General features: G+C 37.4%; 1 protein-coding gene across 3 annotated transcripts in view; it reads left to right on the forward strand.

Moving 5' to 3' along the window:
• Positions 1–4487, forward strand: part of ST6GALNAC3 (ST6 N-acetylgalactosaminide alpha-2,6-sialyltransferase 3) — a 207638-nt gene extending 203151 nt beyond the window's left edge. For 2 of the 3 annotated variants that reach the window (XM_062581528.1, XM_062581530.1), the window contains exons 4-5: positions 2584–2691; positions 4286–4487. In XM_062581528.1, the coding sequence (XP_062437512.1) occupies positions 2584–2691; positions 4286–4472 (295 nt within the window). In that variant the 3' untranslated portion in view covers positions 4473–4487. The remainder of the gene's footprint in view (positions 1–2583; positions 2692–4285) is intronic. The other variant, XM_062581531.1, reaches the window with a different exon arrangement.
• Positions 4488–18438: the final 13951 nt, after the last annotated feature.

Consider the following 18438-nt stretch of genomic DNA (forward strand, 5'->3'; position numbering starts at 1 on the left):
GCTTTGTTTTAAAGTACATAATCTGTATTCTGTCATGTACTTCATCTCCCAGGGAAGGTATCTGGGAACTCACTCTGCTGTTTTTATTTATCCTGCCAGCGTAGTATATAGACGAGAGGACTAAGGTTCAATGGTGTTAAAACAAGACATGAAATATCGATTAATTTTTTTTTAATTCCTTCTTACTCCTGAGTATAGCAAATTTCAGATGCTACTGTCAATATACTGCTCTCCAGTAAACCCCCATTATTGGAAGGGTCCTGATCTTCATAGTGTTCTTATAAATGGTTATTATGATTCTAAATGGTTAGCTTTAAAAGCTCAAGGCTAGTGTTCTTCTGTTGTAAGAGAGGAAAGCAAGTTACAAGCAATTCAGCTTTTTAATATGGCAGAATGTTACTCTGAAATAGCATCAATTGGATTGGGAATTCTCTTTGCTAGATAGCAGGCAAAATGCTCTGTTTGAAGAAATGAAGATCCTAGAGGGACAGATAAAGAGATGCATAGTTTCATGGCCATAAAGGTGTCAATTAAAGAAGGACAATTATAGTTGGTATCCACCTTGCCTTTTGTTCCAACGTGTCATTCTTCAGCACTAAGTTAAAAGCTAACGCTCCATTTCTAGCTTCCAAAATGGTCCTTTAATCGGCAAAGGCAGCTCAACAGGTACTTAGGAGTTTCCTCAGGAAAATCTTATCAGGAAAGGTAGGTATAGAAATCCACATCATCTAACTCCTGAGGGATGCTAGACATGGACAAGGAAGAGAAGATGTAACTCAAATTCTTTTGAGTGTTCTTTAGTATAGAAAAACTCTGGAAATTGAAGAAGTTGTGACAAAACAGGTTTTCACCAAAAGAAAAAAAAAAGTCTGAATTAGAATCTACTGGAATTTCTTTAGGAATGAACATTCTATTTTTATATTCAGGTTGAAATTTGGCGGTGAGATGGGAGAAAATGAATACTGCAGAAAAAGCAGTCATCTGGCAGGGAGGGCCTTCTACCTGGGCTGTCAGAGACCAGAGTTAAGGTTCCTACTCTACCTAATTTAGTCTTGATACTGAGTATTCTGAAATGGATACTTCACAGACACCTCGTGGAGCTTTCCTCCACTTCATAATACTAAGTATTCACCAGAGCAGCAATTTGAATTTCAGTCATGTACATGTCAACTAAGTACCACTATAGAGGTTGTGCAATCACTTTTTTGCCCATACTCTTAATTAGTATTTAGTCAAACTTAACAAGGAGGAGCAAGGAAGTAATACAGAGTCTCAGCCACAAACCAAAATTGGCAGAATTACCTGGAAGGTGGGATACCATGGTACATCCTGGCTCTGAACCAGGAAGAAACATCTGAAATTGATTCTTCTGCCTCACAGGAAAGAAAGCCGGGTACTGGAGGCCAGATGAATTCCTGTCTAGATTTTTTTTTTTTTTTTTTTTTTTTTTTACACGAAAGCTTTATTTCTACCCCAGGATGAAAATATTTTCAAAAGATTTTGTTTTGGGGGAAAATGGATACCCATACAGGCCTCCCTGAGAGTTTTTTCACAGCAAAATGTAATTAAGTGCAAACTTTAGTCTGCTTTAACTAATGACAGAGAGCAGACTGCTCCCTGCTGTAGCCAAAAGCCGAGAGCTAAAAGATGCAGTACAAACCTAAACTATCCCTTCCTCTCACACACACCCAACTCTCTTACACCAAGCCAAAGTCAGGGCTGTATTTAGCTTGTTCATGACTTTGGTGATATCTTTCTTTGGAACTTAGACATATTCTTGATAATTCTTAGCAAATAATTTTCATTGATTTCAGTGGAATTGAAAGCCATACATGCAAGAAGTTGGACTTCAACCAGTTTTTAAACAGTGAGTGCTAAGTGTATTGTTGTTATTTATGAGGTTTTAAAGCAGTAAGTCTTGCTTGCCCAGATTATATGGGTAGTTCTGTTGACTCCCAGTCCTCCGATCAGTAACAATAGTGTAACTAGACTGAACAGAATTTGATTTGTAATTAACAATGTATATATTTGCTCACATAACACACACTTATGTTAAGGGATTTGCACAACGTTTTATTTTTAAAAACTTTGTATTAGCTGGTCTCATGCCGAAATGATCTTAAAAGTTTCAGCTGTGAATTTTCAGGCTGAGGGTAGCCCACTGAAAATTAGATTTTGTTTGCGAAAGAGGATGGTAAGTACTTACATGCATACAGCTCATACTCTGCCTGAATTTTAATTTCTGGTAAGTTTGATTTCTTGAGGTGTCTCTGAATTTCTCATTTTACACACTCCACTGATCTCTACTTTTCAAATGTACAAATAAATTATTTTCTGTTTTAAGGGACATACATTGGTTGACTTCAGTTATTTAATATGGTACATTTTCTGTGAACATATCTTGAGGCCCCAAGCTGGCAAGAATGAGAGCCTAACTATAAATAATTCAAAGTAATTGTACATTTTTGACAGATCGTCAAGTTACTTAATGCCTTTTGTCCCAGGTAATAGATTATATTTCTTTGATAAAAGTGTTGATAATTTCTCATTGCAATTTGTTTTGTGTATGTTATATTTTTACAGAGTCCAGTCAGGTTCATATCTCAGTACAGGCTGGTTTACCTTGATTTTGGCTATGGATGCCTGCTATGGAATTCATGTCTATGGGATGATAAATGACACCTACTGCAAGTAAGATCACAGAAAATTATTTTCATGCATCTGCAATTCTGATGTCTTGTCAAAATTTCACAATTGATTTTAATATTGTAAATCTAAGAAATGGATCAGGTAGCCACTTCCCAATGTTTGCATTGATGTGACACTGTATTGTCAGCACATTTACCCCTGATGTGGCATTTGCTGTTGATAAAATAAAAATATTTACCAAATCTAACAGGAGATGTCATAAGGAACTATTTTTAATCAAAGATCTTTTGCAGTTTCTGAGTTATATGGAAACAAAACATGTTCATATTCTTTTAACAAAATGTACTTATTTTTAGTGCTAAAACAAATTTATAGAGGAAATACTAATATATTAGTTCTCTGAATGCCAAATACACTTGGAAGTGAAAGAAACTGATTAGCTCAAGATAGTTACCTGAAATTACATTTCACCACCATTGAGCAACCTATCTGAACTTTCTAGGTTATATATGGCTTGTTTTGAGTAGTAGGGGGTTTCTAATTAGATAATAAAACAAGACCTTCAAGCTTTATCACAGTAAACTGACATAAATTCCAACCAACTACTGTTAGTGACCTTACAGTGACAATGGATTAATCCTATTCTCAGAAGTATAACTCTAAACACAATTTTAAAAGTCCAAGTTAAATGCTTTAATCTACTGCATAAGGTAGCAAAATATAATATGAACATATTCCTCATTTGCAAAAGCAGAGAGTGTCATAAACAATATACAGTAGTCCTGCAAGTCTATTTTTCTATACCCAGACTGGTTCAGGCCTTGCATGTAACCAGTAAGAGGATTCCTCAGCTCCTAGAATGAAGTCTTACACAGATCTTCACTCCATATTCTGTGTCGTGCCAGTGTGGGATTCATTCCTGGCATACCATCGGAAAAGGAACTTGAGTCAGATTTTTAAGCACAGCTGTTTAATTAGGCTATCTTAACATTAGAGACTGACTTTTTAGAACTTGCAGATCCCACTGAATGAGTGAATCATCCAGATGGAATGAACATATGTTGTTCTTTGTTTATGAAAACACAGTAGGCACCCTGAGAGGAGGGGTGACAGGACTAAAGTTGTCCTCATAGAGTGGCATTACATAGCCCTGATGTAAAACCAGTTAACGGCATGATAGCACTTCAGTCCGTTGACAGCAAGGATGGGTTTCCTTAAAGCTGCGATTCTGACTGCATTACCTACTTATAATGTGTATTATTCTTATAACTGCCCTATTCAGCCAGCCCAAGAACCAGTTTCAAGCTAGGATTATCCAATGAGATAACTTTGCTTAGAGATGAAGCATTATGGGCTAAGGGTTGCCCCAGGTTACACAAAATGTGTGGTATCCCTAGGGGCTTGCCTCTCAGCTTCTTGCTGAAGGATGAGATCAGTGTATGATCAGTATACTTAGCTTCACTCTCTGTAGTAAAATGCATACAAATCATGTTATAATGAAAGCCATTACGCAATTCGGCAAAGGCACTCAGGAGGCAACACATGAAAAGCATTTCAGTGAAATCAGCTGCAGTGTATGTTAATGTTTTTCTTGGAAATAATACTTAAGTGTAACTTTTATTTTTTTCCCCCCTAGGTCAGAAGGCTTTCGAAAAGTTCCCTACCATTATTATGAGCCAGGAAGAGATGAGTGCGAGGAGTACTTTCTGCATGAAAATGCTCCATATGGAGGCCATCGGTTTATCACGGAAAAGAAAGTATTTGCTAAATGGGCCAAGAAGCACACAATAATATTTACGCACCCCAACTGGACAGTGTCTTGATGCTGGTTTTCTTAACTTCCCCTTAATAGTATAATTTTACAAAAATGTCTCAGTTTACAATAATTTTGCTTACATCTGACTGGATTTTCTCAGCCTTGGTAACACTAAACTAAAATCTGGGAGACAAAGAAAGAGGATGATGGTTCAGCTGTTAAGCAAAATCAGTCGGTCTGTGGAAGCCAGACACTTCACTTGTTATTTGTTAGGGTTTTACTCTACATAATGCACTTTATACTGTAACTGGATATTACTTCAAGACAACAGCAGTTAGAAAGCTGTGATTCCCAGTATATACAGGTGCACAGGCACACAGAGAACATGGCAGTCCTTTAAAACTTTTCCATTGCCTTAGTTAATTAAAATTAGTATTTGCAGCTCTTTCGCAGTACTAATAGTACTGCAATACTACTTAGATTTGCAGTATTAGCAGAAATTTTCCACAAAGGAAATATAAAGAAATATACAGACCTTGAGGGCTACTTGTCTTATCTGTAAGTGAGTAAATTTTAAGACCCGCCAAAATACATTGATACATGTGAGCACTTGCATATAGGGTAAAATTACAGATGGGCTGAACATAGTTCCTGCGCTGCACACAGCTGACTGATATGAAAAGATATGCTTTGGTCAAGGCTCTTGGGTAATCCAAAACTTCTAAACTGCAGTTCCATTTCAGTCCGGTCAGGCTGCACCACCTTGGATAATATGTTTTGTGCTTTTTGAGACTGCTGTACTGCAGTGTAGCTGCAGCAGTGTGGCACTTAGCAGCAACTGTGTTTTGCAGCCCAGGCTCAACCTTTGGTTATTACAACTAAACTGCTACCAGCACCCAAGGTAGTGTAAAGCTATCTCACGAACATCTCCATTCAGTGCAGTCATGCCTTTGAGTTGCTTAGAGCTCCAACATCCAAACTCTAAAACCAGCCAGTTTGATCAGTATTTCCCTTGCATCCATGATAATTTATTTTACCCCTCCATGTTTCTCTATCTTTAAAAACAGGGATAGTATCTACTTGCCTCACAAGGGAGATGTGAGGATTAATTTAAGTCCATAAAGCACTTTGCTGATGAAAAATGCTACAGAGCATTTATTCTTAATGCAAAAGGAATGGTACTTGTCATATATTCTTGTTTGTTGGGTATTTGAAGAACGTGACGGCATGTCTGGATCTGATGGCAGATTGTTCTGTGCATCCTCTTTCCTAATGAGGACAATTTGTAATACTGAGTTCTCTCAGATTGCACTGCTTCAGATGGAGTTGAAAGAACTCACCACCTCACAGTGTTGTCTGCATATCAAAGGTAGTTCAAGAATTTTAAAGTATGCTAGTCTGTAGTTGGAATACATAGTTCCAAGTTTACTCTCATGGAAGGTTTTCAACTGCAGCAGACTCATCTGTAATATGACCATATATCAACTAAACATGTGAGGTTTATTTAAACTGTATTTAAATTAGTGCTTAAGATGCTTTAAGTTTAGAATATGTCCTAAGAATATTTTAATATCTGGAATGTCAGATTCAACACTGTAGTAGCCAATACTGTGAAAACTTGAAAGAAGTATGTGTGGAACAAGACACACAGGGTTTACTCACACTACTTAAACATTAACCAACAGGAAACTTTGTATGCTTTTGTAAATCATAAAGAGGAGAAAGTAAAAAGCTATTTTTACATGTAAGTATTTGTATACGGACTATTTCCTATTGTATATTTGTACATATAAATCTCTATTTTATATGTCCATGGCATATATATTCTCTCATCAACTTCAACCCTTTAAGGATGGAGAGGAAATCTCTGCACCAGTGTTCTTTCTTTTGCTTACTAGTTTCTTGTTCCTGTTGCTAGGAATGCCAGGGTATCATCTGTCTTGTCCATTGTATTTTCTACTGCAAATGCATCTTCCTGATTTTTAGCTAAGCTTTCACTGCTTACTCTAGTGCTGTAAGTGTTCCTGCTGGTTGTCAGGTAAAGGCAGGAGCCATGCTTATGATCCTGGACAAAGATCTATATTTGAATGCTGTATCTGTCCCAGATTTCTTGAAGCCTCACCTTCCTGTTTGGAAAAGGACAACAGGAACATTTTCCTACTCCCTGTCTTGACTTTCTTGTAAGCTCTTGAGGCAGATACTCTCATTTGCAATGTATGTGTATACTGCTTTGCAAAAGAGGTATCCAAAGTCACTGAAGGCTACAGGCACTACTATAATATACAAATAGGGTGGAGGGGTTTTTTTGTTTGTTTGTTTTGGTTTGTTTTTTTTTTTTTTTACGTGGCTGCTTCTTTTCCCTAGAGTTTAAAACAATTTCAGGCTAATGTAGCACAGGATGAAAGCAAGATGGGGAAAGGGTCATGGATGATGAAGGGCTGTAGTAGCAAGAGACAGTGAGCTGGATTTACTGCTGTATCCATATGCATCTTTTCAGTTCAGATGGATGGCTGGATAGATGGAAAGCTAATGAAAGAATTGTAATTGAAAGCAGGATTTGAAGAATGATGGGCACATATAGCTAGGAAGAATATTCCACATGTATTATATAGGGAAGCCCAGAAAAATCTACAGCTCCCTTGTGGGAAAAGAAGCCAAAAGGGAGAATGTAAATCGAATTCACTTGTATTTAGAAGGTCTTTGGGTAATAGAAAGTTACCATGAAAGTGCTACACATGAAGGTGCAGTTGGGCTAGACAGACTTATGTGAAGAGTGTCTTCATGATGGATAGTCCTCTTCCCCGTAAGCATATCATAAGGATTTTGCATGAGTTGTATTCACATGCAAGGCAGTTTTTAAGCCTGAAAAAAAATTTACAATAATTAAGATTTACCAAATGACCATAAATCTGTTGTAAAATATGTGCTTCATTCTTAAAAATGAACGTGTATAAATACAGATCTCTAAGAACATAATACAGACTTCTAAAAGAGAAATGAGGGAGAACATACTTACAACCCCCTAAAAGTCAGATTAGATTTTATAAGCATAGACTTAAATTTGTAGTGATGTAGTCCACATTCTGTTGTAAGAAGCTGCTGTTTTGTCTTTAACCAATTTTGACGTGGGGTCTACCTAGTATTACTGTAGAAGAATGTATTTGCTTATTGACCATATCCGTGTATGTTGTTTTTTACTAAATACTAAAGCCCTTGCTTACTAAATAATTTAACCATGCACTTCAGTTCTTCCCTGTTCACGTATGGGTATGCCACACATCCCACTGAAGATAGGCAAATGCTTTTGTGCTCTACAGGATCTAAACGTATGCATTATGGAAGACTAAAACTTCATTTACACTGGCCAATTAATGTGTGCTGCAGCACAGACTAGCTTTGGTTTGCCAGTCAGACAGATTTTAGGTCAAATTGCAGCTCCTGTGCAGACTGCATGCCCTAATTTCCTTTATGTGAAATTTGGCTCATGGGGTGAGCTTACATACAGTTCTGTCTTGCTCCATAATGGAATCAGAAAGCAGCTGGGATGAGCATCCAGCCCTAGGCACTAGTAAACTCTCCCAGTTACCATGCATGAAAGTAGCCTCTATCTACTAAGCAGTTTTCCCTAAGAATTCCTTCTCTCACTCTGTAATTATTTAAAAATTATCCAGAAAGTATCATCTTTTTCTAACATAGAAATGAGCAGAAGCTGTAGTTGTTTGTGGAATGCTTGTATGTTGTGCAGGACAATATCCAAGCAATGGGTAGCTAAGAAAAATACAGCTCTTAGAGCAGCTAAATGTGCAGCGGAATTGAGATCATCATTAGCGTGCAGTTGTCACAGAGCAAATGTAAAAACGTTGCTTCCTGATTTTAGAGGGGCTTGGATTTGCAATAAGAGCAGATCCACATTTAGAAACATTGCAGCAGGCTTCATTCACACCAAAGTAAATGAACATCAGTTCCCTTATTTAAGTGAGCCTGTCTTTAGCATAAACTAAACATATATTTGCATGATTTTTATTATATGAGTAAGGAACTATGACCACTGTGTTAAAGATGATTTTATAAAGAAGTGACTTTGTTGCAATCTGTTAAAAATCAGCACCACAGCACTGAGGAAAGAAGTTCAGTGTGTGACTGTGGGGTAAGAAACCTTGATGAATCACCTTCTGAGAGCAGTTAAGACATCAGCTGAGAATCATTTATTAATTCTTTAAAAGAAAGCCTACTACAGTTTACCTGAATGTAATCAGATCCTAATTGCTTATTCATTCAAGCAGTCCTATTTTAATCAACTACTCGTGTATAAAACAAGCAGGGAGTTTACCTGAGGATTTCAAAATAAGTCTTCACATTGCTGCTAACAGAGGAATACTCACAAATAATTTGGCATTATTTTGCTATGAGTCAGCTAAGTCATCAATTTTTTTTTTCATAATATGGTTATTTCAAATATATTTTTTCTAAAAAATTTTGTATGGTTTGGCAGGTCATAGCCTTAGTTTTAGCTGAAGTTTAAAATCTAATATGCATTATGTTACATTTATTTCTGATTGTTTTTTCAAAAAAACTTTCAAAATAGTAGAAACTGTCCTAGAAAGAAATCTGGCTTTTTGATTAGTTCATAGAATCAGTTAGGTTGGAAGGGACCTTTGGAGATCATAATTAACTAATTACTAATTCGCAGCTAGTTACTGGGTAACATAAAAAATTTGAAATGACTCCAACTTTCCCACTTCCTCCTACTAGCTGCTTAGTTTGCACTCTCCTACTTGAACCAAGACCTCTAACAGAAAGAAAAAAGAACGCTATGTATCCAGTGAAATTTCCATCCCATCTGGGCTGGGGGGCTCCATCTCCAAACGGAGCATATTGGTTACATCAGTAAATGAGAAGAATTGAGAAGGGGATTTATTGAGGAGCAGGTGGTGTTGCAGCTTCTTAAAAAAAATGCTGCTAAAATGTGTTAGCAAGGTGTACACATTGATTATTCTCAAAATACTTTCCAAAATATTCTGGTTTTTTGAATGCTGTTGGTTCCTATGTAGAACTATTGCTCCACTCTTTCCAGTGGGAATTACCCAATGGTAAGCATTTTTCCAATGGGGGAAAAATGCTCTTGATGGAAAAGGCAGAGCCAGATTCCGTGTTGTCGAAGATTTCTATATGCTAGGGATGAAGTCAGCCTAATACTGCCTGAATTATCTGTTGAATGCTTGGTGGTTTGGGAATCTCTGAGGACTCAATTCAAAACTAATGGAAATCACTTTGGCAAGTTCAGATCATGAGCACAGCACCTGACCTGGTAATATCTTTGCACTCCTAGTACTAAGGTAAGCAGTGTTTTGTCTGAGAAGCACCATATGCACGTAATGCATTGCATAGTTAATAATACATTAAAGGGAGCGCATCCAAAGGGAGCACATCCAGCTCTTGGAGGGCTGACACAGCCAGTGCTCAGTCATCTGCTAGGGGGATGGACAGTAGCAGGACCCCATACAAAGACAGCAGGCAGCAGAGCACAGATGCTCTTAACCAGATGACATGTCCTAGTAAGTAAAAGAAAAAATAATCACTCATGAATTATTACTGGCTGTTGCCCTTAGTAAGTAGAAAATCAGAAGCACTTTACATGTTGATGCTTGTATTTTTTTTCCTGCCTGTATCTCAGAAATAGTATATGTTTTTAATGGTGCTAAAACAGGTCTGGGGCTTGCTAATGTTGAACCGTAGGGTACCCACAAGTGTGAAACTCAGTGTCAATGCCAAAGGATCACATGGGAGCTGTCTGTGGGCATTGCTATGTACAGTGTATAACTGTCATGTATTTACTAAAAAAAAGGCCTATTTTTTTCCTGACTAGGCATAGTTAGTTCTTTTGAGCAGAAAGTGTTTCATCTTCAGCAGATGTGTCTCATTCTGTTTGTCCTTTCCTGGGAGGATGCAGAGAAATGTGACTTAACTATGGGGGAGTGAAGAATTATATGATGAATAAATAGCCATCCACCAGATTCATATGTTTTCCTGGCTATTGCAGTGATGCATAGCTAATAACACAGAGGAAAACAAGCTTTCTGTAAACTTTAATTGCATAATCCACAGAGCTCTTATGTTCTGGATTGGAGCCTCCCAGGCAAGCCCTCCAGAGAGGGCCTGAAGGTGAAAGGGGAGGCACTGTCCCCACTGAGAGACAAGGATTTTCAGGAAGCCATAACAATCTGCATAGCATCCCTGAGCCTGCTCTCCAGCTTTCGTAGGCTGCCCACCAAACCTTCACTCTGGGCCCCCACCAGCCCCACCAAATGGAGTGTGTTCTCCTTCTGATTTATGCAGTCCATGAGGTGGGTGAAGTCTGTCCCACCCTCCCTTTCAGTGGGACCCGGAGAGCGGCCACACTAACCTGGAGGTGCAGAGTAACAGCAGAGCAGGGACACTCTCCCCCAAGTCAGCAGCGTGACTCCAGCAGAGTGAGTCAACAGTCTCACTCAGGTGCTGAACTCAGATTCTTTGAGAGGAGTGGGAAAGATGTCATTGGGTTTTGTTCTTCTTTCTAAGATTTACTCAAAAAGAGTCAGGATTTTATGGGTGTCTTAAACAGCTGGCTTTGAGCCTTTTTTTTTTTTTTTTTTTTTTTTTTTGCATTGCTTGCTGCTATTTCTGTGAAATCCTGCAGATATGCAGCTGTCTGATTTACTGGCCATAAAGAGACTGTAAACTTGAACCAATGCATGTTCTTACCATGTATTATGCATGATAGCATGTTATATATTTTATCCTCACACTGTAATAAAAAACGTGAGTTGCAGTTATACTTAGTTTAAGCAGAGGAAGTAGTGGTCTGTCTTTCTCTTCTTTATCAAGTATTGTTAAGAGTGCTTTGCTGAACCTCTGTGAGTGCCATTAACAGTCAGCAGGATATAAACTCCTGAAACCAGTCAGAAAAATATTAATATTTTTCACTTGAGTATCAGAAAGAGTTAAATTTGCATTTGTGGACCTACTCCAGGGCTCCTAGTTACATTTCCGTGTTCTGTTCTAAGGGAAATTCATATTTGGTTGTAACCTTGGGAATGACTTTATTGACATAGATAGTGTCAAGATATTGGCAGGACTGTACTTACAAATTTCTAACATTTATGGGAGTTTCTTCTTTTTAAATGCAATTCCATATGTACCAGAGTAGCTAAGATGCCTATAATTTTTTTCATGTTGTTGCTGCTGGAAATCATATTTCCGAGGATGGCTGAAAAAAATTGTGTGCGCTCACTCTTTTGGCTGTTCCTCTATCCCCTCTGCACACAGACACACAGGCATATTTGTAGACAGGAAATGTGTCATCAGGGAAAGTAGATGTCTTTTTTTAAAGATAATGGCAAGCTGGAACAAAGAACATTAATCTCTTTTACACAGTAAATATAAAATTTCTGTAGTACTTGTTGATCATGTATATTCTGTATAAAAAATATATTTTTAAAGCCTATGTCTACATTAGTGATAAATGAGCACAACTGGATCAGATTTGCAGCCTGAAACTGCTGGTGCTAACAATTTGATATCCACACCATACCCAGTCTCTAGTTTGGTCCCACGGATTGAACGCCATCAGCTAGTGACTGGAGCATGTCTGTTAGTTTTATCCAAAAGGAATTGAGTTCATGTGCTCAAAGCCACTCACGATGCAAAACAAAGCTTGGTAAGTGGAGGTGTTTAGGAGAGTCTCTCAAAAAGCTCACTTCTTAGCTAAACCCTTGTGTAAATGTGAACCACTATAATGTGCTACCCCACGGGAAAGTGTAATTCCCATTAGCCCAACTTTGGCTAGATAGAAGTCCATTGCTGTTTTTTTCCTCAGTAGGCTTTGTTCCTTCTTTCAGAGTTATTTTCTCCAAATCTGAGATCTGATCCCTCTTGTCAGATCATATGAATTGAGGGCTTCTGACCCCTCCTAAAGTTAGCATCCAAATGTGCTCCATAAGTCAGGAATGTGGCATAGGACAATGTAATCCAACAAGGGTATGTATGGAAAGTGCCTAGTTTGATGTATAGTTAGTTAATTGTCATTAGGCTTGACGATGTGGTTTTATCCTGAATATGCTAGATGCTTGCCAATGCATCCATTGTTTTCATATACTGCATCACACATAACTCCATCATTTTTCTAGGGTATTTTTATTCTTGTGGCCTTCCAAACGTATCTGTATGTGTGTGCATATGTGCACGTATATACAGTATACAAACATTCTTGTGTTTTTATGGGGTTGCTAGTATATGCTGCACCTAATATGAGCTGATTTAGTAAGTTCACATTACGCTATTTATTACATGTATGCCTTGGTTTGCTTTTTTAGTGTTGACTAGTGTGTTCATACTAAATATCACCATAGATTTAGAAAACATTAATCCTGTAGATTTAGAAAACTTTCATATTATTTATACTTATTTTAGATGTTTTGCTATGTTTTTTCCTGCTATAAGCTACTTAGTTTTTGCCCTATTTGGAGAATGTGCTTCTATGTACTTGCAAAATTGTGCCTGGGATATTTTAAAATATGAATAAATACGTACAATTTTCCAATTTCTGTTGCTGAATATTTTTATCCTATACCTGACATAATTTATGTATAATTTTGTGCTACACAACTTTTATTCTTACTTATGTATATAAACCACTATAATCACACACGACAGTTCACTGAATTCAAAGACCTCCGTTCCAGAAATTATTTTATCTGTTTCAGACAAACATGAACTATGCCTGAAGTATTTCCTAATTTAAAAAAAAAAAAAAAAAAAAAAATTAAGGCAGTTATCTCAAACGTTTCCAGTATCACTGAGTAACTTACAGGCACTCATTTTTTCATTTGTGTGTGTATTTACACATGCACATACATGTATATACGTGTGTGTGCACACACACACACACACAAATGGAGGTTTGTAGGAAAAGTATATTGGATGCCATCCATAAAGACTGCACTCTCTTCATCAGAGCATAGCATTTTTGGACGTAAGAGTCACTGAAAAACTGAAGAGCGGACATTGAGCACATGAGTTCCCTAAAACCAAAGGGCTGTGGGAAAGTTCACATCTAATGAAAAGGTGTGAATCTCTCCTTGCAGCTATAATGTTGACATGAGTATGAGGGGAACCTACGTAACTTCCATCATGCAGTAGACCCTGGGATACTAAGAAAGGAAAGGAACTATAACCCTGTAACTCCATTTGCCTTGAATTGCCCTATTTTATTGCTCACCTAAGACCTTGGTCTATATGTGCTGAATTAAGTGTTACAATAATATAGAACAACTAAGTTTGTGAAAGGACTGGACATTCCAGGTGTGTTTATCAGCACTGGCATACATAACACAGCAAATGTTACCATCTAACTTTGGACAAGATTCTGATACTCAGGTTCAATCCTAAGAAGAGGACTGAAGAGCACAATCCTCCAAAGATCTATTTCCTTTACAAGCTGTGCCATTTTTCCTGCTACCTCAATGAGGGGAAGGAAAAATAATTTTTGTGGTAAAACTAAATAGAGGAAAGAAATGCCATTCATATGCTCAGCTTATGAGGGTCCTTCAGATTTGATATTCTGCCAACGGGCTTGTTAAGAATTTGTGTGTTATTTTTCAGACATGCTCTCTGAATATACCATAATGTTCCCTTCAGAATTACTACAGTGTGAGCCGTGAATGCATACTAATAATATGATGTGATACGGATTCATTTCATCCTTTTGCCATGCAGGACGGTCAGTTTTGTACGTTAGTTTTGATCTACATTTGTACTTAGTAGTAGTGGCATGAGATGTGAGTGTGAACTTAATTCCATTGTTTGTCATAGAACCAGGTACTCAGTTAAACAGTTTAATTATTCCCATTAGATCCTTTCAAACCTTTACAGGATAGCCAATCCAGCCCCTGAAAGTTTTGTTCCTGTGGCTTTAGATTTAGATCTTATTTTATTAGCTTACCTCAGACCATCATTGTGGTAAACCTGTCTCAGTGATTAGTAACAACTTCTCCCTTACTCTATGAGTCATCTGCAAACCTCTGGGTTTCTTCCAAATCATGGATAAAAATGTTAACTAGAGTACTTCCAGGAAGGTAGCTCAACAGATTACCTCTTTACATGATCATTCCTCACCTAATTTCACATTTTGAGATGCCAGTTAACCAGTTTTCAATTCATTTAATGTGTAAGATGTCAGTTTTGTATTATCATGGTTTCTTAACTTGAATGTCATGAATACCACATCAAATGTCATGTAGAACCAAATTATAACAATGGTGTTGTATTTTCCAACCATCTTTGTAGTCACTTTTGGAAAAAAAAAAAGCCAGCAAATTAGTTTGACAGTATCTATTTTCCATATTGCACTTAGATTGGCATATACTGTATTTCTCTCCTTTAATTAGTTACTAATTGAGTCCCTTGTCAGCCATTCCACCACTTTGCTCCAGATCAATTTCAGACTGACAGGACTATAATTATCTAGGTCATTAAGTTTATCCTTCTTAAATATTAACACAACATTAGCTTTCTTCCAGCTTTCTGGAACTTTCCCAATTGTTCCAAGACTTGCCAAAAAACAACAACTGTACAGATTCCTCAGTCAACTCTTTTAAAGCTCGGGTTATCTGAAGTTTCATACACAAATGTTTCTGACTTTAGTAGCTTCTGTTTAATATCCTTCTATGTTTTAGTTCCATGGTAGTTCATCATCATCCTCATAGAGTATCATTAATTATCTGTCTTTTCCTTAAATATCAAACAGAAATGCCTATTGAACACATCTTTCTTGTTTTCATTATTCTTCTGATTTAAACTGATAAAGAACTTACTTACCATTTGAAAAATATTGCCCTTAATTCTCTGGCTGTAAATTTCTCCTTACAGGTTGGCTATCCTTACCAGTGGAATTACTTATATAATTTTTTACTTCTGAGTGTGATCAACTTTGTTTCTTCATTCTATTGATTTACAATTATATACAGCCATATTTTGAGCTAGATTTTGAGCTAGATTTTTTTTAACACCTATAGCTTTCTTTCCTAACCATGCAGATATATAATAAAATATTCGTAAGTATTTTCCAATTATTGATCAGTTGTTCTCTCTCCCAGCTGATTTTCCTTTAGGGTCACTTTCAGTTTTGTAAAATGGCTGCACCATCCATATTACTATTTGGCCTTTATTCTCTTTATGCCCATAAGAAGCAACCAAGGCATCACCATAGCCACTAAGATTAAGTGCTTTGAGCAAGTTTTAGTTTTCTATGAGACAAGATCTCACATAAAATTTCCTTTTTTTGGATGGCTTCACTTTTTAGTTTAAGAAATTTTCATATATATGTTTAAAAATTCTACAGAGATTTTAATATCAGTATCATGAAACTTCCAGCATATGTCAGGTAGACTGGAATCTCACATGACAGTGCAGCCTTTTTGCTCCTAAACATTAGAGAAGGTGCTACAGCAGGCAGTCATCCTGCTCTCTTCTATGATTTGGTGATTTGCTGCAGACAGCAGCTATTTTCCTATCTTGTGTTTGATCCATTAGAATATTGATCCCTGTATTTAAAATCATTTGCTTATGAGCTGTCAGTGTCTTGAAAACAGACTGTCTTTTTTACCATAGAGTTCCACTCATCCTCCCCTTCTCTCTACTTCAGCTTTCTGAATTAGGTTATAATCATTGATTTTAATATTCCAGTTAAGCATTTCTTCACATCTAGTTTCAATAATACCTACACTGAATTTGTAAATAGATAATTCTGATTCCTTTCCTCTTTCACCCAGGTTTTTTAATATTGGTTTATAGAAAATCTACAAATTTACATCCATGATTAATTTTGGTTTTGTCACCTTGATTTCATGTTGAATGAAATCAATTATTTGTTCTTTTGATTCAATTCCCCTTTTAGCACTCATTTCATGTAATTCTCTCAACTGATCTTTCCAGGCACTTCCCTAGCATGCTGTACTCTTTCTCCTGAACAGGAAACGATCCAGTAGAACAACCTATTAAATCATTACCAGTCCCCATGTCAACTCTTAAAACTTTTCAGCAATTTCTGCACCCCGCTGTTGTTGCTGCTCCTTCTTCCATGAGGTGGGGCAGCTAATTCTCTTCTGCTTTCTCCCTTCCATTCAAATTTGAACCCATAAATTCTAATTTCTGGCTCTGCCTAGGCATTTTGTATCTTTTACCCCCTGATCAGTTTGACTACATGTGATCACTAACTGCCCGTATTTGAAAAGCAGGTTCTGCCTCTGGAAGATTCTGAAATTTGGGATGGGGAATGGGAGATGGGGGAGAGCCATTCTATTTTCTAATGAAAACACAGAATGTTTTAATATATTGCCAAGGGCCCTGCTTTTTATTGCTGAATAGAGAAATTAGAGCTTCAAAGACACCCCAGTCTCTGGGCTGGGAGCTCCCATCTCTCCTCTGAATCTGTAGAATTTGGGAACTACAGAGTCTACCATCTGAGAGAGGATGTGAAGTGAGTGAAGGAAATGACAGAAAACCATGCAAATTAAGAAGTAGCTTGTTGTGTCAGAAGATTCATACAAATTTGCTCTTTCCTATTGGAGATTTAAATGACAACCAGCTAGCATTCTCCAATGCAAAAGCAAAACATTCTACCAGAAATTTTCTGATTAACTCTTTTCTTGACTGAGGGAGATCTAGGTAAACTAACAGTCTTTGACAGGTAAGGTCTGTCCTCATCTTGGCACAGGAGATAATGCACTGGTTACAACACACCTGGGTGTACTTGCACGACATTTTAATTACAAAAAAGCACTTATCACACAAATACCTCTCGTGAACTAAGCATCAACAGTGATTGAACTACAGCTGGCTGACTGTGGGATTTGATGATATATCCATTTAATAGATATGATAAAACACTATTCTGCATTCTGTGACCAACTTTGCCTTCTACCCATTGTTATAGAGCCTATAGTTCATCGAGCGCTGCTGCACAAAATGAAGACTAATCAAATCCATTTGGTCCCACATTCCTTTTTTTGTCAGCACATCAAAAAAGCAGATGCTCAGATCATTGTTCTGGTGCTCTAGAAGTTGCATTGCTTCATCATCCTAGTGACCTGTTTGATGAACGGCACTTGATGTATGGTGATGTCACTTAGCGCAAAGACTGATTGCTCTCTTGTCCCACCTATTAGTTGTGCAGAACTAGGAAGACAGCAATGCAGATATGTCTCCTGAAGATACCGTAGTGGAACTGAAAATCCTCTAGGATCTGACTTTGCAGGGCATGTCCACATGGTACAGCACCAGCTCGTATCATGCAAAGATACTCTTGCTGAATCCAAACAAACACACACTTACTTACAGCAGTTGTTACAGTTTTGCAAGGAAAAAAACACACAGAAATAACAGAGTACAACCTCATAACTCTTCTCAAATACCTAATTTTGGCAGTCTGTGCTATACTATGAATAACAGATCCTCAGCTACTCGGAGCTGTGAATCACTTTTGGTGTTGCACTGATTAATATCAACACACACACATACACACACATATACAATGACATGGCAAAAATCTCATCCAATAGAGCTTCCTAGGTCAAGACACTGCCATCTTCCCCCCCCCCTTTTTTTTCTGAAAGTGCTGTGGGAGCAAGAGGAGACTGCAGAATTTATATTGCCACAACTAGTTAACAGCTGTATGCAATAAGTAACTACAAATCATTGAAATATTGTGAAGGGATTTAGTATGAACGCCACAAGGTTTGTACTTTTTTTGTTATTTGTTCATGACACCTTTAAAACATCAGTTATTTTCATCAGTACTGCAAAAATTCTTTCCAAAAAGTATGCAACAGACTGACAAAGATAAGGATTTCTAGAAGCACAGGTTCAATTACATAAACAGGAGCAGCAGGAATTTAAGAAAGGCAAAGAAGAGAGTGAATATTTAAGCTAAGGACGTTAGGCCATAACATTCCAGCTCTTTATATACTGTTCTCACTAGAAGCAACTGGGGCTCCTAC

Source organism: Rhea pennata, chromosome 8 (assembly GCF_028389875.1).
Source record: "Rhea pennata isolate bPtePen1 chromosome 8, bPtePen1.pri, whole genome shotgun sequence".
Taxonomy (NCBI): Eukaryota; Metazoa; Chordata; class Aves; order Rheiformes; family Rheidae; genus Rhea; species Rhea pennata.